Below are 22,003 nucleotides of genomic sequence, written 5' to 3'. Positions count from 1 at the left end.
ATTGATACTACATTAATTTTGTGGAGTCTCCCTCCACTTTTTATCTTTTATGGGTGATTCTGATGGACATGTAAAAGTTATTTTAATTTTTTGTTTTATTCTATTTATCCAAAATTTTTGAAGAAATTTCGTATCATCACTCTTTCACTCATGACACACATGCTATATACCCAAAATTTGACATCCACATTAGACGACTAACTCATTTATGAAAGAATTCTAACATTGACATTGTGAATCTACTAAATTCCAAAGATAAAACACCTACACATACATGTTGCACACAACATGAAGCAAAAAATCCTTGGACCGACATACAATGCACATAGATGTAAAGTGTAAACTCTAGATATAGCAATGAGATTAAAAACATACAAAAAGTGCAACAACCTACAACTTGCAACTTCAAACGTTTGATGACCACAAAATGTGCCACTGCACAATCATTTAATTTAACTTTGATTTAATTCAAGAATTAAAATTTAAATTATCTTTATTTTTTTTTATCATACAAGTTTAATTTTATGCATGAATTTGTGTTCTATCAAATCATAATAATGATTACATCATTGCGCGTATAACTAAGACTTTTTCCAACCTATACAATCGAGGTATATAATAAAACAGTACATTATGCTAAAAATGCATAGATATAATGTAAATAAATGTTTATATTATCGATATATATATAAATTAAAATAATTTGTATACACATGACTTTGTACCAAACTCCCATTACCCCATGTGCTCAACTACCGGACAATGTAGCGAACTCCTTAATCCACCAATTAAGACAGCAACCTGCCCTTCAACTATGCAATTAGCCCTTTAATTAGTCTCATTAGTAATATAATTAAGTGAACAGGTAAAGCGGTTAGTCGAACTAGAATCTAGTAAAGTTGTTTATCTTTATTTTTTATTCAATAATAATGAAAACATCCTGATTCTTTCTCAAACTCTACAAACGTAAAGATACTTTATGAATCAAACAATCTTATTTAATACTAGTAAAATGTAATATCAATTTTTTGATTCGTGGTTTTGGTAATTTTATGCATTCCATACCTGATTTTACCACTAATTACAATGATAAGGAATGTTACTAGCACGTCATGCGGCATTTTCTTAAACAAGCAAGTGATTTTATTTAGAAAAATATTTATATTTAGATAATATTTTCAAGTTCATTTAGAATAATTTACTCCGCCCAGAAAGCAAAAAACAAAAACTTAAAGATCAAAAAAATGATTTTATTTGACATATTTAAACCATAAAATTAAAAAATATTTTGATATATATATATATATATATATATATATATATATATGGCAAGTTTAAAATTATGAAATTCAAAAATCTCATTACTCTTAAAACTTCGATGGGCTCAAAAAGAAGAAAAAAGGAACACTTCATTTTTACGATTCTGTTTGACAAATGACTTGTTTCATATTTATAGGACTTATTTTATGAAGCAGACATTTAGTCACATAGACTAGAAGTAGGGGTAGGCACTTAGCCATGTGTGACTCATTATATTGATACTACTATACTCTTACTACTAATTAGGAACAAGTTATTTTGTGATATGTTATTTTAGAATAAATTATTTTATACACATGATAAAATATTTTATTTTATTTTATGATACAAATAATGAGGTAAATAATTAAGAACTATCTATAATATTGTACTCAAATACAGAATGAAATAATTTTGCATTTTATTTTAAAATTATTATACCTTATATCTCACGACTTGTCTTCTAAATTTATTACTTGTTGAATTGTAGATAATATAAAAGTAATGTCCTAAAAACCTAGGTTGCGTATTAGTTGAACTGTGTCAAAACTTAGAACAGTTAACTGAATTAAGACACAACTACTTAATTAAAAACTACATATATTAATTAACGTATGATACGTGTCCATGCCATTTGATTATCCATGTTGAGGATTGTTAGATACATTGCATGTTGATGAACTGATAATTAATACATAAATTATTCTAAATTTTCCTAATGAATTATTTTTTAAAAAAAATGCAAGCATGTTTGACCGTTTCTTAGCCAACACGAAACAGTTACATATTAACCATACACAAATATAAAAGAAATAACTCATTCAAAACTAAAAAAAATTGATAACAATTCATTCAAAATGAAAAATAATTAGAATGACTGACATTACAGTACTTTCAATTATCGAATTTACTATCAACAAAACTTCAAAATTCACTATTTTGCCCTAGAAGAAAAAGACAATAACATTTTCAGTTCCACATATATATAATTGTCATAGACACTCATATACACGAAATCAATAAAATAAATGTCTAGAAATTTTTGCTATAAGTAAATTATAAATAATGTTGGATTTAGGAGAATAAGACAAACTGGGATGTAACAAATGATGCAATCATTACGAAATCTAACGGCGTAGGATTTAAATTATATGGGTTTGTTAATGATGCTGGTATCAGATTAGTGATAATTCCAATCTTATAATTATAATTAATTAATTAATTAAAATACTAGTTTAACGTGATGATAGAAAAAATCGAAATAGCTTTGTTGGGAATAAATAAAGTTTAGACATGTTCTCTGGTTTTTCATTTAGTCAAATACCTCATCCATGTGCATTGTCATTGTCACAAACTTGTTGTATCCTTTAATTCTTTTTTTATTTATTATTTATGAATTTTAATTTATATAAATCATTGTAATGTATCATATGAGTTCATCAAAGTTCTATTTGAGATCATCAAATGCATAAAACTTGGATTTATGTTCATCAAATACATACTGTGATTCTTTGACATTAATAATGTACTCTTCTATTTTATTTTACTTGGCTTGATTTTTATTAATATACATATTTCTTAAGAAGACTTTAATCAAAAGTATAGTTTACTAAATTAACGACAACTTTGAAACTCTAGATTTGGATGGGTTAGTAAGTGCCATCAAAATAAAATGGAGGACTCAACATCTCAACATACACATTTCCAATTATAATTGCAACTTGTATGAGTTTGTGGACACATTTCGTGAATATAGTAGCGGATGAACTCCATGTTTCGGGATCATATATATATATTATAAGGAGCGATTCAAAATTATTGGAGATCTAAAACTAAAATTTATTTAAAGATCTTAAACTTTTAAAAGATAATAATAAAGAGAGATCATATTGAGTAACTTGAATATCATGTTTAATATGAAATTTGTAGAGATAATTTAAAAAACAAGCGATTAATTCTCAAAGCAAAATATGAAGAAACACAATTCTTTTGTGATATGCTAATAAAAGCGACAAACAAAAATGAAAAAATATTTTTAATATAATAAACAAATTGAATACTAATTGCCTTATAATTACACAAAATACGACTCTTCATACTACAAATTTTAAATATTATTTTTCTAAATAAATTTCTTATATCAAATTAATTTATATCATATAAATTGAGGCGAATGAAATATCAAATTTATTATACTTAAAACAGGTAAAGTCGTTACTCGTTATGATACGCTTTTAAGTAAAATTGCTTCTGCTTTTATGGACCATTGCTTCGATGGGCTAAAAAGACTAATTAAAAAAAGGAACTTTCAAATGTGGTGCCTCATGACTTAGATCACTAGAATGTAGGTTAGGCACTTAGCTAGCCATGTGTGACTCCATGCCTACTTATTTATCACTCTAGATTTTCGTACCTTTTTAATTGTCATTTTATATTTTTTAAAAATTAATTTGGTTTAAAATAATAATTTTATGATTAATATTGAAAAGTCATTTTAAGCTCAAACATAATCAAACTAAATTTAGGCACGAAGTCATGTATGACTAAAGTTTAATTTTATATATAGGCCACCTTTAAATAATCATATTGAGGTTAGGCTTTATTTTTCAATGTCAATTTTTTTAGGTAGTAAGCAGATAATTTCACTTAATGATTGATCCGCTAGCCAATCAATGAAATATTAACTGGTTACATAATAAATTAGCAATTATTAAATAATTATCGAATGATATATTGATTAACCTCTATTTCTTTTCAGATGTTTTATTAATAAGAATAAATAAAAACATATATGATGCGTGTGTACGTATTTTTTTAATCCAGGTATAGAGCTACTAGATACATTGCACGGAGATAAAATTAATATAAACAGCTTTGTCCTTTAATGAAACATTTTCTTAATTAAAAAATTCATATTAGTAAAAATAACACCTTTAATTTGTCTTCTTCTTAGCCAAATAAAACAATTTAAAATCACAAGCAAACAACATAGAAAATTTCTTAGTATTGTTTGTTTTGAAGATAATTAGATAAAGGTTAAATAGTTATGCTAAGATTAATTATTTTAATATTAACTTTTATTATTTGATCTTTTGTATTAAATATAATATATATCACATAATTTTTTAAAAGAAGTGATTTGTTTAAAAAAGTATTATGTACGTTTTTAATAGAAAAAAGAATGTGAGGAATCTCAATTTATTTATTCTGAAATGATTAATATTTTACCCTTCTTTTGATATAAAGAATAATAACTAGGGTTCTGATAATATTACTAATTAGCAATCTTGATATGACTTATAGTATGAATTTTGTATAAGTAATTATACGATATTTGATTTGTAATTTTAGAAACTTGTATAATTGATATATAAGTTATGAGAATGTTGATGTGTATTAATGATCTAAAAAATAAAATAACTAATATTTGTATAACCTTAATATAACGCTCCTGCTGTTGATGATAGTGCCACGTCTCATACACAAGCAATGCAATTGGATTAGGAGGATAATAAGACAAGATTAGAGAAATCTAAGGGCAGTAGAATTATGATTAGTTAATCAATAATGGCGGTGTTAATTAATTAAATTATTCCAATCTGGAATATAAGTGTAACGTGATGATATGGAATATATAATGAGTAGGGAAACTGCTTGTCGGGGATAAACAAATTAATTTTCCTGCTTTCATGTTCATTGTCTTTGTCACTACTACGTCTTATCCTTAATTAATTAATTAATTAAAAACACCAGCAATTATAATGTTCATCAGGTTCTATTGGTGGTGATCAATTCATAAACTTGGATTTTTGAATTGATTATATCATAACTAGGTGAAGGGACGTGGTTGGGTGCATATTCTTTTTCAAAAAATTATGTAGTGTACAAATATGTAATATTATGTGAAATTAAATTTTGAGTTTAGTTCATAAAATAAAAGTTTTAGTTCAAAGAAAGGAGATTCGGTGATCAAAGCCTTATAACAATAACACTCGTTTCATTACTTATTAAGGTGAGACGTTTCCATTATCACACGTCCAGGTTTGGACATTTGGTGTGCGGAGAAATTTAATTAATTTAGGGGTTCAATATTCGGTAATATGAATCTTGTTTGTAAAACTAGGTCATGGGTCTAATGCAAGTTTAAATTAAAATTAGCTTAAAAGGAGGAAGCCAATTCAAGTTTTATAAAGATATCATTCATCTCATTAACTGTTTATGTGGAACTTTTTCATTCTTACTTCTATTCAATTTCAGAACACACGGAATAAGATGAATCTTAGTTTAATTAAGGATTCAAAACCTAGAACGATTGGCCAAATTTTATGAAATTAGAAATAAAAAAGATTATTTTAATTTATCTCTTTTGCTAATGGTGTAATTTAACCGTAGTGCTCACAGCTTAAAACCGTGTGCCAGTTGTATGGGGATATACAAAACTTTGTCAAAAATAAAATTATGATTAGAAAATATACACTGTATAAAAGTCAACAACAGTTGGGTTTATTTAGTTTCTTGGGCAGTTCACACATTTTTTTCTCTATAAAAGAAAAAAAAATTAATAGTCCTAAGAATGTATCGTTTTTAAGTTTGCTTTTATCTCATTGTTAAACCTCGCTTAATACGTAGAATAAAAATAGTAATATCGAAATAAAATTTAAAATTAATTTTAATTTATATTTAATTTGAGATATTAATTGATTTTAAAATTATTTATCTCATTAGTTATATAAAAATAATGAAAATAACATATAAAAAATAAAATAAAATAATTTTATCAACGTCTTTACTTATTCATATTGAACCATCCTTAATTAATTGGGAGGCAATAAATATTCTTCATTTCATTTTAATTGTTACCTCCAAGTAATTCACTTTAAAATTTAAAACTCAAGTTGAAAAAATCCACTATTTATTTTTAAAATATTAAATAAGTAAAAGTAGCAGTAACAAAAAGAATAAAGAAGCTAAAAAGAGAAATAGCATTATTATAGCAGCGATGGTAGATCAAAAGTTCTATTTTTGCCTTCAGAGTAATTTACCTTTCTAAACAACATTTAATTCATATCCATATTTAAATTATGGAACACGTTTTATCTTTAAACCTTAATACTCACTTCATTTTGTTTTATTTGATTCTTATATCAAAAATTTTTATTTTTTTTATATGTCCATTTTGATAAATTAAGAGAAATTTATTATTATGCTCTTTTAAAAAATTAACCTTACTAATTATGCTTGAAAAGTGTTGTTTTTTTTTTTTAAAAAAAAGAAAAATTCTAAACTAGAAATAATGACATTCATGTTAAAAGAAATATGTGTTTTAAGTCTAAAAGAATTTGTATACAAATTAAACCATTTTAATAAGAAAAAATAAAACAATTATTTTCATAATTCAACTCAAGAAAAAGTGAAAAATATTGTGACCAAGGGAGGGAAAATTATATAAAGAGAAAATGGAGTTTTATTTTAAAGTAGTACTAGTATAATTTTAATGGAGATTCCATAATAAACTTTTGTTACCATAATAGAGCTTATTTTGTCCCTTTTTGGGTACCTTTCTTCTATATAAATCTTTACAACCCCACCACTCCTAAAAACTCCTCACAAATTTTTAAGTAGTAATAATTGTTAAGAGAAAAATGGAAGAAATGGCTTCTTTATGGTCTTACCAAGAGGTGAAAACACTTTTTCATTTTCTATTTTGTTTATACACAAATGGTGAATCAATCATCTACTTACTTGTTTTGTTTTAAACTTTGCATCATACTTTACAATGTAAAGGTAATGTTTGTGTAGGTAGACTCTAATAATTCTGTTTCAATTCTTGCAGACAATTGATGAAATGAGACAGAAACTTGCTTACACTAGTCTTGAACTTGAAAAGATGAGTGAAGAAATGATGAAGAACAAAGAGTATGTGAAGCAATTAATCCAACTGTTGAAAATGGTTTGTGAAGAAAGAGATGAACTTCAGAAACTAGTTGATAGTATGAAGTCAACAAAAGCAAATTCAAGTATAACTGATCAATCCAACAGCAACAATTACTATTCATCCCCTGAATTGGAATATTCCAATATAAATTCAAATCCAGTAGAAGTTGACAATGTTATTGAAAGTTTTGTTAAGGGGAAAAGTTTGCCTCAACAAGGGAAACTCTTGCAGTCTGTTGTTGAAGCAGGGCCACTTCTACAAACACTTTTAGTTTCAGGACAACTTCCTCAATGGAGGAATCCACCACTTCCCTTTAAACATCTCAACTATCCTGCTTCAACATCTACGATAAACTTTGCGAATTCTTATTCTGCTTCCTCTTTGGAAAATCACAGCTTCACTCCAAATATGAACACTACTTTTGTAAAGAGACAAAGGTTGCATTAATTTATGTTGCTCAGACGGACTCTTCGGAGTGCAGGTGGATGCCTTATATTTCAAAATTTTTGTACAAAGCATTTTGTAAATGGAAAATATTGATCAGCATTAGCTTTTGATGAATTCAATGAACAGTAATAATATGAATTTTGAATTTTCATACTCAAACTTTGTCTATAAGTCACCCTCCATTTGGACTCTTTGTAAATGTAGACTGACTGACTTATCATTTTTTTAAACTATTCTGACAGCAAAATTCTGAAAGCATCTTGGTTGTTGCATAAATGGTGACAAAGTTATCAATATCTAGTATCTTTGGTATATAATGAAAAGATTAAAGATACCAAAAGGCGATAGAATTTGATCAATCCTATTTAAGATGGAGAATTCTCTTTCTTCATTGTCCCGGAATGGTAGAGACCTCTACTTAAATGAACTCGTCCAAAAGTTATTTAGTGTTAAATTCTTGGATTCATCACCAATACCTTGTTTGTCTATACTTTGAAATAACCGTCAACCATACATGTCCTCAACAGTTTTTCTAAACTTAGTATTCTCTCCAATTACTAAGGTACTAAACTAAGTAACTTGTCCTAAAAGGCCTATCAATTCAATTCTTACAAGTCTTTCCTGTTGAAATTCAGAATAGCATGTCTAGTCCAGACTCCACTCCAGGGATTGGACCTTCGCATTGGGATCCGCTACTGATTGTCTCTGTAGGGATAGTTTGTTTTATCTTTCTGCTATTCAGTTACTTCAAGATTATACAGACGCGTTGCTGTGGATTTCTAACCGTGCATTTCTACAGAAATCCAATTCAAAGGCGTCCACTAAACGATCATATTCTTGAAGATCATGATTCACAGCTCCAAAGTCGTGGTTTAGACTCCTATATTATGCATTCACTACCAATCACTCAGTTCAAGAAGAACGACAAACAAACTGCCACACTAAATAATGCAGATTGTGCAGTTTGCTTGGGTGAATTTCAAGAAGGTGAATGGCTGAAACACTTACCTTATTGCTCTCATGTCTTTCATGTTGCCTGCATTGACACTTGGTTTCAGATTCATTCAAGCTGCCCACTATGCAGATCAAATGTGTTTAGTGTCAAAATGCAGCAAGGACATTCCATTACTATGAACACATTACTGGAAACTCTGAGAAGGGAAGATTTTAATCGGGAACGATCAGTACACAACGAGGATATCCGGTCACAGAATCATTCTTTCTAGAGTTGTAGAAGGAAGCACTGATTAGTGGTTTTTCCATTTCCAATTGTGTCAAACAATTACCTGGTATGTCTCTCAATCACTACAATGTATGTACTAAGTGCTTCAGATTTCTTTCTTCTGGTAAAGAGCTTCTTGAACAAGGAGGACTTCGATGGATATCATACTATTGTATTAGCAAAGACAAGCCCACATGCACGAGAAGATGTTGATAAGAGACTAGGAATTCTTATAAGAACATAGCTAGAAACTAAGCAGCTTCATCCTTCACTTCTCTTTCTGGTTGTCCATGAACGTTAATAGTCGGCGATGTACGTTTGATTCAGCCAAACCAGAAGCAGATTTTAACAACTTCAGAGCATACAAGTGAAAGATATATGAAGAACACATTTTAATTATTAATTCTTTTATCCTTCTTAGCAGAATTATTCTGCAACAGGAGACGAAAAAGAAAGAATCAGAATAACAAATCAATAGAAACTAGACGCGATAATTGACTGAGTAAAACTAGGCCAATCAAACTTGAAACACAAATTACACCAAACTAATTTAAACTGTGGTCACCTGAAGTTTGTAGCTCCATTGAGGTAAACGTTTTGGTTTAAGCGTATCGACTGAAACTCACATTTTTCCTTACTTCTACTGTTTGTTTCAGTTGGTTGAACATAGTAGTAGTTGGAACTTGCAAAATCTCTCAAAAGATGAAATGAGATACAGAAATTAAGGTAAAAAGAGATCATTGAGCTTTTGTATCAAGAAGGTATTTATGTATAATGAGTGCTTTAGTGTGTTTTCTTTTCTGTAATTGGAATATATCTCAAAGAATAAGTTGTACAATAAAAAAATGTGAATGAAGCATGAAACAGATGAATGTCTCTCCCTCCTTGAAAGTAATCTGTACTTACTCAACTTTCATTTCTTTCCTGGGATGGATCTTGTTTCTCCAAATTCCGTTTGATTGACGCCTTAATAGGTCCTTGTACATCAGATCCATATATGTGACCCATCTTTGTTCTTTTGGTTTCCAAATACTTCCTGTTCTCATCTGTGAAGGGTGTCAAAACTGGTACCCGTCCAACGACTGCTAAACCATAGCCCTTTAAACCCGTAAATTTTGCTGGATTGTTAGTCATTAGGCGCATGGTACGGACTCCTATATCCCTTAACATCTGTCGCAATCAATGAAATCATATTCTTCCATTAATTAATAGTTAGTTACTCTAGTAGTAGAAAATAAGCACATGATCACACTAACCTGTGCGCCAATACCATATTCACGAGCATCTGCAGCAAAGCCGAGCTCTAGATTGGCTTCAACAGTATCATGTCCCTCATCTTGCAAATTATAGGCCTGAAGCTTGTGGCCTAAGCCAATGCCTCGTCCTTCGTGGCCTCTGAGATAGATAACCAAACCCCTACCAGCTTCCTCAATCAGCTGCATTGCCAAATCCAGCTGATTACCACAATCACATCGTCGTGATCCAAAAATATCACCTGTCAAACACTCCGAATGTACCCTTACCAACACATCTTGACCATTTCCGATATCACCCTGTTGAAGGCTTTGAAGTTTAAAGGAATTCCAGATGATAAAATTCACTAAACACTAATAATTGACACTATCAAAGGAGAAATCTCTGACCTTTACGACAGCTATATGCTCCGTACCATCAAGCTTTGAACGGTAACAGTATGCCTCGAATAATCCCCATTTAGTTGGTAAACGTGATACTGCAGTTCTTTCAACAAGCTTCTCCCTCTTTCTCCTGTATCTGCAAGCAGTGAAACATGACATACAAATAAGAAACTTAGCCATTGTTGCTTTCTCAAGCTTTAGTACAAATTGAAGGCTGCAATACGAAAAATATGTTAATGATTCACCTTACTAAATCAGTTATTGATACAATCGGAATCTTGTGGTCCAAGGCCAAATTTTTCAAAATGTGCATAGAGGCTATAGAACCATCATTTTTATCAACTATAGTTGAAAGAACAGAAACTGGTTGCAAGCCAGTTGATGTTACTAAATCAACCGAAGCCTCAGTATGACCAAATCTTCTTAAGACTCCACCATTCCGATACTTGAGAGGAAAAACATGGCCTGGCCTTATGAAATCTTCTGGTGTAGAAGTAGGAGATGACAATGCCAGGACAGTTTTGGCCCTATCCGAAGCCGATACACCAGTAGATGTGCCCTTCTTAGCATCCTTTGCATAATTAAACATGGTACTTCAGTAAGTCACCAATACACAACAGCTTGTAAAATTGTTATATTTATGGTATACTGCAGCCTATCCAGTATTACATGGTGAATAATTAATACATAGCAAATCATGGTATTAGCAATACACGGACAAAGCATGATTGAAGACATAACTACACCAAACGAAAACCGTGCATATATAAGAAGTAATCCCAACATAACTAATATCACTATTACTAATATACCTTATTCAGTACTATTCTTGTACACTCTACCAGACAAACGGCTTCTAAGTACATTACAACAGTTTTTGTCTATGGAAGGAAGAGAAAGGTAATATCATATTACCACTGTGATTGTGAAGGATGGAGCAGAAGATTCATCTTGTTTTTCAGGTGACATCAAAGGAAGATTAAGCCTCTCCAGATCCTCTTCTTTCATGCCCACAGAAATAATGCCTGAACCATGTCTCACCATAAATGCAATTGCCTCAGCACTAACAAATGATGCTGCCATGACAAGGTTTCCTTCCACTTGTCCACTTTCATCATCTACAACAATGACAAACTGACACATTTTCACAATCATAAGTTCTACCAAATTAAAATGAAAATCTACTACTATATATGAGTCATAAAGAGTGTGACTGTCTCATTAAAGTTTAAGTTGTTAGCGAGTACATATCTTCAACATATAGTCTCACATAAATTATGTTTTCAGGTATCACATTTATTTTAAAAATTGTTTTTTTGAGGTACCATGAGTGAAATACTATTGAAAAAATATATATATATATTTTAGAAACAAATGCAAACCATGATAAATCGATATGACTTCTTCCGATCGATCTTATACCCTACCGAATTGTCCTGTCCGATTACTCAAACATCATGTTGTACTTCATTTTATTTGAAAATCAGTGTTCAATTGTAAATTCAAACTTGAAACACTCACTCTTGAAGTTGTTTTCAAATACGAGAAGTACATTCAACCATGAACATTATTCCAAACAGTTTTTCACAGAAAATATCACCAAACACAACTATATTGCCAAACCTCGACTAAGTCACGGTTTTTCAAAGATCACCACAAACATGTTTGACATTCAAAATGTAAAGGAGGGTAAAGCACCAACCTTTCCTTGAGACAATGCATTAAGTGCTTCTCCAATTGAAGAATAGCCTTTAGTTGGACAATCAGGATCACCCTCTGTTTCACTCACAAAGAAATCAATAATTATTTCAGCACTCAATAAAGATCCATTCTCAAATGGAGTCTCAGCAGCCTTACATGTCCAAGTATTCAAATTGGGAGATGATAGTTTTTTTCTATACTGTCCAATTCCAACAATATTATTATTATTATTATGTGAATGACCAAAAGATTGATGATGAACATTTGAACTAATGAAGATTCTTGGAACTAATAGCTGATTAAACAACACACAATCCATGTTCAGAAAAATTGTTGTTTTAATTACAAAGAATGTTAACTTGGAATTTTGCAAGAGAGTACCTCTAGTTTTATGATCGTCTTATCCAAAAAAAAAAAAAAAAGATTTTGAACGTAGGTGGACTTATAAGGACCACATAATTAATTCCCTCTTCCATTTGAGAAAAAAAAAAACTTACAACTGTTAGCTAGCTAACTAACAAAAAAAAGTTTGTCTTGTCATATTCAAGGCTTATAGAAGGTATTTGACTCTTATCCAGTTGGAAGATATAATAATTCTGACTAATTTAACAAGATGGTTTGCAATCTCCCTGAATTAACAGTGTTATACTTTGACATTAGCAAGTTTCTTCTAGTGTCAATAATAATTATGTAATATGGAGCGCGTAATTTTCCCTAGCTATAAGTAGAAAATGCTAGCGCAAAGGTAGGTCTCATAGATAGCTTCTTTGAATGATTATGAGGTTGAGATGTCGAGCCTCTTTCATTTCTTATGCGTTTGTCTTAATTTCCTTTGAAATCCACAATGATATACATGAAATTGTAAGTAACACGTTGAACATATATACTTCCTCAATAACATGATGAAACAATATCATTAACCATAGAAATAAAAAATCAAAGTGTTTGTTTTTCTTTTGGTCCAATTTTTCTTTTTATATAGGACCATTATTAGTATTGGTTTACAAACCTTATTGTGATAAAATGATCAAATGGTAAACTATCGCTTGCAGACAACTCCACGTCCATAAATTCCGCTATTGCAATTCAAACTTGGAAGCTCTAAGTTCTTTGAAGCCTTAAAAATGTCGGATTGTTCTTCATTTGCTTGAAACCTAGCTACAGAACAATCAGCATTGAAGAGTCCTGAAGCTGCAAATTTTCTGTCACCTCCCATTATTGGCATCAAAACGCCCATCTTAACTTTGCTCACGTAGTCCTTCTTATAAGTTTGGCCTAAAACACCATTCACTTCATCACTCAGAGATACAAACTTGAACCCAAGTTCAAGATGAGCAAAGCAATCATCACTCGTTATCCCATAGTTATGTACCCGTGATTCATGCTCTGTAATAGGCACAATCTTGGCTGTGATCGTCACAACATTTTCTACATCAATGACAACCTCGTTAGTATTGCTAATTCTTGTTATTGAGGTCTTACGTACAGTTTCAGATTTCCAACTCGCGCCTTCACTTTCAGGAAGAAATATTGGTTCATCGTTGAATTGAAGGGCTAGACGGTCAATGGAATCATCCCATGTTGATGTTTTTAGTGCGGCAACTGAGATTTTGTGAGTTCCATAAAGGATACCAATGGATTGTACCCAAGTAAAGTCTCTCTTCATGTTCTCGTTTCTCCTTCCGATGAAGTGTGCATTTATGTGGAATTCAGGGTCTGAAACAAGGCAAAAATCTTTGTCCTTCTTTCCATGGAAGTAAAAGGTAATTCCATCTCCACCGATGAATCGTGGATCTTGGCAAACTGCTCCAGGCTTGTCACATTCTACACAAATAAAGAGAATAAGGCAAAAAAAATAGAGAAATTGTTGCAAAAAAATAGGGAAAATTAGTAGTAATACTTACTGCAAACGGGCTTGCAAGAGACACAATCGACTTGACAGCTCTCGGGGCAAGAGGCAGGGCATGCATGCTGGTTAGCATAACAACTAGGGTAGTACTTGTTCTTGCACTTGACCATCTTAGGTGTGGGTGGTTTAGGAGTGGGTGGTGGATAAGCCGGAGGAGGTGGAGATGAGGGTGGCACTGAAGGTGGTGGAGTATCTTCCTTAGGAGGAGATGGCGGTGGAGTATCTTCCTTAGGAGGAGATGGCGGTGGAGTATCTTCCTTAGGAGGAGATGGCGGTGGAGTATCTTCCTTAGGAGGAGATGGTGATGGTGGAGTATCTTCCTTAGGAGGAGATGGCTTAGGAGTATCTTCCTTAGGAGGAGATGGCGTGTCTTCCTTTGGAGGAGATGGTGGTGGAGTTGATCCTTTAGGAGGAGATGATGGTGGAGTATCTTCCTTAGGAGGAGATGGTGGTGGAGTTGATCCCTTAGGAGGAGATGGTGATGGTGGAGTATCTTCCTTAGGAGGATATGGCGGTGGAGTGTCTTTCTTTGGTGGAGTTTCTTTCTTAGGAGGAGATGGTCGTGGAGTGTCTTTCTTAGGTGGAGTTTCTTTCTTAGGAGGAGATGGTACAGCTGGTGGAGTTTGTTTCTTAGGTGGAGGAGATGGTGATGGTGGAGTATCTTCCTCGGGAGGAGATGGTGGGACTGAGCCATCAACACAAATAGGCTTGCAAGAACGACATTCGGTTATGCATCCATTTGGACAGAATTTGGGACAGACATGAGGAAGATTTTTACATTGCTTAATCTCATCATCTGAGCAATGAGAATGGCTTGGATGATTAGCTATTCCCGGGGGAGTCGCCTCTGCCAATGCTATAAACATTACCATCACAATCCCCAAACCCACAACAATAATGTGGCCGCTTCCCATTGCTCTTCTCTAATTGTGTTAGAATGAGTGATGAAATTTCCATTACTACATCCCCCATTTTATACTAGCCAACTCTCATTCATAATTGCATTATTTTATTACCAGCTTCCTTTGAAAGTTGCCTTTCTTTTCCCAAATACAAGTTAGTCGCTAGAGTGAACTATTATTGTCTATGTTATGTTGCTACTACATTAAATATATGGTATCACTTGGCCATAAAGCTAGTACTTGCAAAATTATACTAGTAATTATCTGTAGGTGTACCTTTCCTTGAACATTGGAGTAGCTTCTTCAAACTAATTAATTAAAAGGAAAACTCAAAATGAAGAAATAAAGGTCTCTGCATGGCAGGAGAAATCATTTGATAAAAAAATGTCTACAAATCTTTTGAGGAAAGGAATTGGTAATGTGGGTTAGCTTGGATACATTTTCACTCAAAGAACCCTATTAAATTATCTTGTGAATAAAGGGATTAATTCACATGCGCAAAGGTTTACAACTCTTTTCTTCTATGATAGGATGCATGCATGATTGATGATAGATACATTATTCAAACTTACTTACACCTATACGGTATAATTGAAGATTGCTGTAATGTTCATTTCCCTAATAAAATTTTACGTCTTATGGAAAATAGAAAAATGAATCACATAAATATATATATATATATATATATATTCTTTTTGTGTTTGATATATAAATAAAAAATAGTATCCTTAAATATTTGTATATAATTGAGACAAAGAGGTAGGGGGTGGGCACGGGGATATGGTGAAGATAAAATGGTGAGGACACAATCAATATATTTTTATTAATACTGGCTTAATATATTATGGTACTTATATAGTACTTGTTGTCTTGTTTAAGTGGGTAATTCTCACAAGCATACGAATGTTAAGTTTCTCCAATAGATATTAAACTAGGTTCAGATAAACAAATTATATTTGAACATTCATCAGCAGAAAGTCTGTTGATGGACCGTGGGACGGAATAGACAAGGATATTGATATTTCATGTGATTAACTTACTCGCCTTTTATATTGGGCATGTCTTTTAGTACATATAATGGAATAAAATAATTCCATGACTGATTAATATCCATAACAAAATGTGAAATAAAATAATCCACATTTTGTTTTGAGACTTTTAATTTATTTGAGTTTAATTTCATGGACTCTCACGTCTTCTTTGTCTTGTGATATTTACCCAGCTTTGATCGGCGTTGCTTGAACAAGTGCAGATAAAGTTTGAACCATAGAAGAGGGTATAATAGAAGCAGAACCTGAAGTTAGAAATGAAAAATGAAGTAGTATTCTTTTATGTTTATAACAAAAAAATAACATTGACATAATATATATCCATGCTCTTTAATATGGCATTAGCTAACATCTGGATGTACATAAATATACAAAGTTGAACAGGTATATACATATGTATTATGCCACTTAGGATGCTTATGTCTACTTTATACAAGTTTAAGTGTCTATTTATGCACATCCAAATTTGAAAAGCTCATTTCTGTCTATTTCACATAATTAATATAATAGTATCGGTTAGCGCTCATGCTATGAAAAAGGAAAATGATGCACTTAGTTGAATGTTGCGTTAATATTAACCCAAAGGAATTCCCACTTAATACTCTCTTTTTTTTCTGCCACGTTCTAGAAATCCTAGATCTGTCTCCGCTCTCTAGGCATTATCCAAAGCAAGCCCAGGTCCTTTATATGAATGACGCACCAATATCAACTAGAAACGCTGACCCACTTGCGACATTGCTACGTAGCACAATTCAAGTTGCATTTCTATATTTTAAAGTTTCATACAGAGTAAGTGCCTTATCTTATCCGAGAAACAAAGCTATATACAGAATGAGCCCTGAAATTCGTCTAAAGAAATGGGGAGAGAATTGATGCAAAAGTAAAGCTGAAGGAGGCCATTGTTATGGTGGCAAAAGCCAAAGTTATCTTTCGTCACTAAAAATCGTTTCGCGTATTAAAGTTCCAGCAGAAATTACTCTTTGTTTCAGGATATCGAAACGTACCTTGACAAAGTTATAATAACTGAAAGGAAGAGTATCTGCATACAGATTTCTCGTTTTAATGAATGCAAGTGCCTGGTACATAAGCCATACTGCACAGAAATGAAGTCGAAGATTTTCAGATTTTACACATACAAGACAAAGAGACCACAAAAAGAAATGGATGAAATAAAATACTATGGATGAAATAAAATTAGTTTCAACAAAATTGTAGCTTACTTTCACCAGGTCCGACTCCAACGGGATACAGTAGAATGAAAGCAGTGTACCTAATAGGCAAAAAACATATTAAAAACCAAAAAATTTCCGAGGAATATAATATACTCTCTCCTTAGTAACTAGAGGCATAATTTTCTGCAAGAGAATTCGAACCTGAGGTATGTGATCAAGTACGGTGGACTGCCAATGCAACTCAAAGCATAGTGCGAGTATCTGATCACCTGCATTGAGTAGCAAAACAGGATCATATAATTGTTTAAAGTTTATCATCATGCAAGATCAACGGAAGATGATCAAAAGGATGAAGTGAAGACCAAAAGATGGAAAAGTTAGGACGCAACAGGTAAATATTTGGGCCTGAGATTAGGCTCGTAAAGCTTAGAATCACATTTAGAGTTTGTGTTTTTCTCAATGTTTCACGTTTCAGTATAAGCTATTTAGGATAGCTTTTGCCTAAAGGTGAGCTTTTGGCATTTCAATTTCAGTACACTTTCCCTAAAAGTACCGCTTATACATTACTGTGCACTAAAACGTTGCAAATTAATAAGGATAAAGTGGATACGGTTAGCTTTGAATCACATAGTGTTTTTGTAACCAAATGGATATTGTGATACCCATTCAACCACTAAGTCACCAAACCGGTACTCTATAACTAGTAGGATAGCTTTAGGAGTGAAAACTAAAGTTGATAGAAATGAGCCGTCATTATGAGATGTGAAAAATGTTATAGCATTATTAAGTGCTTGGTCTAATGGGAGATAGAACTTATGCAGACATGTCAAACATTTTTAGACTGTTAATTAAAATTGTTAGTGTGTGGACATTTTAATATTATAACTCCACATTACTTTGCATTTTCACTAACAAAAATACACCACAGGAATAGGAAAAAAGAGTTCGGGAATTTCAGTTCGAAGTATTGTTGTGGAAGTAGAAACAAAGTCATTTAACTTCCTTGAAGATGCACTGAGTTTCTAATTATGACAATTTATATGTTTTTCATATTAGAGTAACTAATGGAAAAGGACTTGAAGATGGAGGGAGTGACGGGTTTTAATTATCATTAGTTGGTTACTTTTGAGGCATTCACATTAGTTCGTTGTTGCTACTGCTTTGATGTATCAAATTCCTTTTCTCAAACTGCTTGGAAACGCTTTATCTAAAACCGAGGTTCTATCAGAAACAATATAAATATCTCTACCTCTGCATGCGTACAGTGCACTCTACCCTCCCTAGACTCCACTTGTGGGATTACACTGGTTATGTTGTTGGTTACTTCTTAGGAAAAAAACAGATTTCCTGTGAAACAAAGTTGACCAGTTTGTTGGATTAAGGAGATAAGCATATGAAGACGACATAGGATAATTAGTATAGTACAGAGGAGAACAGAATCTTCCTGCCATGATACAAATGGTAGAAATGATTCTGAGAATTGCCTAGAAGGAAATACACTCATGGTTGAGTAAAACCTATGACGTAAATTCTACATGTATCATCTTTCGGTCATGTGGCATATGCAGCGGATCAATTAAATGCAGAACTTCTCAACAATCTTATTCCCTTCAGTAACTGAATAAATGTTTTTCAATTTCAAAGTAGACTCCCAGCTAAAAAGTACAATATAAGACAGAAAACTGAACTAAGAAAATACCTCTACACAATATAGCAAACTGTCAATCTACCTTTCTTGGCCTATGGGATAAGATTAAGTGTAGTTTTTGTTCTTATCCGTAGAGGTATTGTTACCACATGTGTATGAGTAAATATAGCGACTTCCTGTATTTTTGTACAATAATATGAATCAGACAACTCACATTGTGGCCTACCTCAGTCCTATTTTACCGTTTCTTTCCCCAACTACTGTCTATTTCGAGAAGTTAAAAAGATGCAATATCTTCAATAAATCAGGTCACATACACTTATCTAACGGAGGGATTAACAAGTGAATTGAACAGCTGTCTCACAAGAAGGTAGAATAATAAGTCAGGTCACACGCATTTATCTCCAAGTATGTACATTTATCGCCTTTTTCCTTATCCGTCACTTCTCATCACTACTACAAGGTTAGACTGACCTCAGATCTGCCTTGTTAGCAAGTACAATGCACACCTACAGAGTTAGTTCCACAATAGCTTGTCGAGGGGAACAAATGACGAAAGGTACCTCACTTCGATGTCTAACCTCTAGAACATCATGATTTTTCTAATCATCATTTTTTTTCTTTGTTTTCTGCTAACCACCAATTTTCTTGTGTAAGAATTAGTATGTACATTTCGTATAGCAAAAAATTTGGTTGAAATCTTTGACCCATTCCATATATATATCCCAACTATAGATAAACGTGGTTCCGTAATACTTTAATCAATCATAAATACACTCCTTGTAGTCCCTTACATTTGCTCACTTACATCAAAAGTCCATCCAGCACAATTGATTTCTTCCATTTCCAGCCATTGCTTTCAATGGGAGTAAGTTCTAAAGTTATTTCAAGGAAGTTCCACAAAGATAACGGCTTAAAGTTCTAAACACATGAATCAACTAAATTAAGAAGAGGGGAAGAAGTCAAGGAAAAAAGAAAATGAGAGTAACATGTAAGAAAGGCGAAGAGATGAAGAAAATTAACTCACCTCACTTAAGCTCCAAGAGGAAAACGTTATGAACACTGAAGGCGAGTCCTGGACCTACAAGAATCATCTTTGTGTTCACTACTAAATACTAATGCTAACAACGAACAGAAATTAGCAAAAAGAAAGACTTCATTTCATTACTAAATTTCCATAAATCCTGTTATTGTCACCAATAATTAACCCCGCGACAATACTATGTAAAAAAAGAGCAAGTACTCTATGTCGCTCGAACTCTTCAAAAATATCACCAGATACGAGCCGGATCCTCCAAAAGTAGTGCATTTTGGAGTATCTGACATGGGTGCAACAACGTTTTCATGGAGTCAGAGCAACATAGCATATCATATTCGAGTAGCTAATGCATAAACATAAGTGTGATTTGATACGAAAGATACAAAACCTCAACAATTTGACGAACAATTGCTAGCAAAAAATGAGTTCTTCCACTCCATTGCATCAGAGGAAGCACTATCCCACTAGGAACAATCCCTTCATAACCCCCCAAAAAAGCAGGAATCAGAATATGAGCTAGCTAGCTAGAGGCAGAGCCTTGAGCCAGTGTGTTGGTTACAGATTCGGCCAAACTCAGTAACTTTGGTTCAAAAAAATTTCTACATTGGATATGTACAAATTATTATTTTTGAAGCAATAACTAAAAAAAGATAATCAGAATTCCAAATGCTGGCTCCGCCTCTAGCTACCTATTGTCAAATGTAACCAATTAAAAATACTTTACCAATAGCTCCATGTATAACTTCCAAGAATGCACAACATTGCAGCAAACCTAAACCATAAAGATCACAAATTTACTCAAACATAAAAAATGGGATGTTTTTTTGTTATCTTTTTCTTAATGAAATTGAGATTAATTAAGGAAATAAGTAATAAATTGGAACTCACAAATTAGTTCACCAGCAGAAGCATAAGCCTCAGTGACTGACTTGGTGGAAATAAAATTGCTCAAAATTCTAAAAAGGGCTAATGTCCTACATTTTCATGTCATCCATCATCACATATAATATGAATATAATTTTTTAAAAATAAAAATTGTGAAAGGGAAAAGAAATTTACCATCCAAGAAACTGAAGAAAATTGTAAGAGAAGAGATAAAGTATCTGCAATTTAGCCATTAGAGATAATTTGGTAAATCCTATGGCATATACTAAATTTGGTCCTCAATTTTAGCTTCAATATCAACCAATCGTACAACAACAGGGCCCACTAAAATATCTTGATATCCAAATAATAAATACAGCAATTTTTATTCGTCATAAATTTATGTTTTCATATTATTATATTACATTAGTTATGCCTTAAAAAAAGTCATAACCAGTTATGTCGCCTATTTCCTATCGAACTTGGTAAAGGCAAAATCATGACGTAACGTAGTTTCTCCCGAACTCGTGGGGATAGAGGCAAAATTTCAATTTTAGAACGCATAACTTATATCGTAAAAGATATAACTTAATTTTGACAAATTTTATATCAAGACAAAAATTCTCTATAACTATGCTTTGCAAAATTAGGTCAGATAAATACTACCTAACTTATGTCGCATAACTTACAACTTATATTGAACAAGGCAAAATTTCTCTAAACTTATGCCTAATAAATTAGGTCACGGATAAGAATTCTTTAATCAATAAATTTTAATTAAATGAGCGACATAAATAAAATTTTACAAAATACTATTTGCTGGATTATTTGCATAGTTGGTCAAGTTTTTTGAAAAAATATTTCAATAGTTATTTCTTTCTGAAATAAAGTATTTATTGTTTTAAAATCAAGTCAATAACTTGGCACTAATTAATGGCATTGTACACTTCAGCGTAAATAATTGTAATGGTCTCTTTATATAGTCAGTGTTTAATTAGTGTGTATTATATTGATTATACACAAAATCTATACTAATTATACACTTTAGTTTTACTAAAATTATTATTGATTATACATTCTGCGGAGCTGTTATCTAATGTACAAAATTTCTAAGCTTAACTTATACTAGTGGGAGTAGTATGGCATGGAAATTGACCCGAGGGTACATAAAAGGAGTAG

General features: G+C 32.1%; 4 protein-coding genes across 5 annotated transcripts; 1 reads left to right on the top strand and 3 right to left on the bottom strand.

Annotated features, from left to right (window-relative positions):
• Positions 1-6,824: 6,824 nt before the first annotated feature.
• Positions 6,825-7,795, top strand: LOC107002931. Its single transcript, XM_015201139.2, has 2 exons — positions 6,825-6,977; positions 7,133-7,795. Exons 1-2 carry the CDS (start codon positions 6,942-6,944, stop codon positions 7,679-7,681), a joined length of 585 nt encoding a protein of 194 aa, XP_015056625.1. The 5' UTR covers positions 6,825-6,941; the 3' UTR covers positions 7,682-7,795.
• A 1,487-nt stretch (positions 7,796-9,282) lies between these two features.
• On the bottom strand, positions 9,283-12,636 carry LOC107002930 (monofunctional riboflavin biosynthesis protein RIBA 3, chloroplastic). Of its 2 annotated transcripts, none has more exons than XM_015201138.2 (6): positions 12,243-12,636; positions 11,456-11,674; positions 10,786-11,111; positions 10,547-10,676; positions 10,160-10,456; positions 9,283-10,073 (listed from the first exon to the last, which is right to left on the bottom strand). In XM_015201138.2, exons 1-6 carry the CDS (start codon positions 12,558-12,560, stop codon positions 9,810-9,812), a joined length of 1,554 nt encoding a protein of 517 aa, XP_015056624.1. In that variant the 5' UTR covers positions 12,561-12,636; the 3' UTR covers positions 9,283-9,809. The 2 variants fall into 2 exon arrangements, with proteins under 2 accessions (XP_015056624.1, XP_027768981.1); XM_027913180.1 differs by having other exon boundaries at positions 11,456-11,658; positions 12,243-12,377.
• A 455-nt stretch (positions 12,637-13,091) lies between these two features.
• Positions 13,092-15,808, bottom strand: LOC107004640 (ESX-1 secretion-associated protein EspI-like). Its single transcript, XM_015202921.2, has 2 exons — positions 14,146-15,808; positions 13,092-14,065 (listed from the first exon to the last, which is right to left on the bottom strand). Exons 1-2 carry the CDS (start codon positions 15,062-15,064, stop codon positions 13,281-13,283), a joined length of 1,704 nt encoding a protein of 567 aa, XP_015058407.1. The 5' UTR covers positions 15,065-15,808; the 3' UTR covers positions 13,092-13,280.
• Positions 15,809-16,055: 247 nt separating this feature from the next.
• On the bottom strand, positions 16,056-21,151 carry LOC107004641 (very-long-chain (3R)-3-hydroxyacyl-CoA dehydratase 2). The gene is made up of 9 exons (XM_015202922.2): positions 21,020-21,151; positions 20,849-20,934; positions 20,685-20,732; positions 20,349-20,437; positions 19,949-20,002; positions 17,475-17,542; positions 17,322-17,371; positions 17,106-17,194; positions 16,056-16,346 (listed from the first exon to the last, which is right to left on the bottom strand). Exons 1-9 carry the CDS (start codon positions 21,076-21,078, stop codon positions 16,242-16,244), a joined length of 648 nt encoding a protein of 215 aa, XP_015058408.1. The 5' UTR covers positions 21,079-21,151; the 3' UTR covers positions 16,056-16,241.
• Positions 21,152-22,003: the final 852 nt, after the last annotated feature.

Source organism: Solanum pennellii, chromosome 11 (assembly GCF_001406875.1).
Source record: "Solanum pennellii chromosome 11, SPENNV200".
Taxonomy (NCBI): Eukaryota; Viridiplantae; Streptophyta; class Magnoliopsida; order Solanales; family Solanaceae; genus Solanum; species Solanum pennellii.
This window is presented reverse-complemented; position numbering and strand designations above follow the sequence as displayed.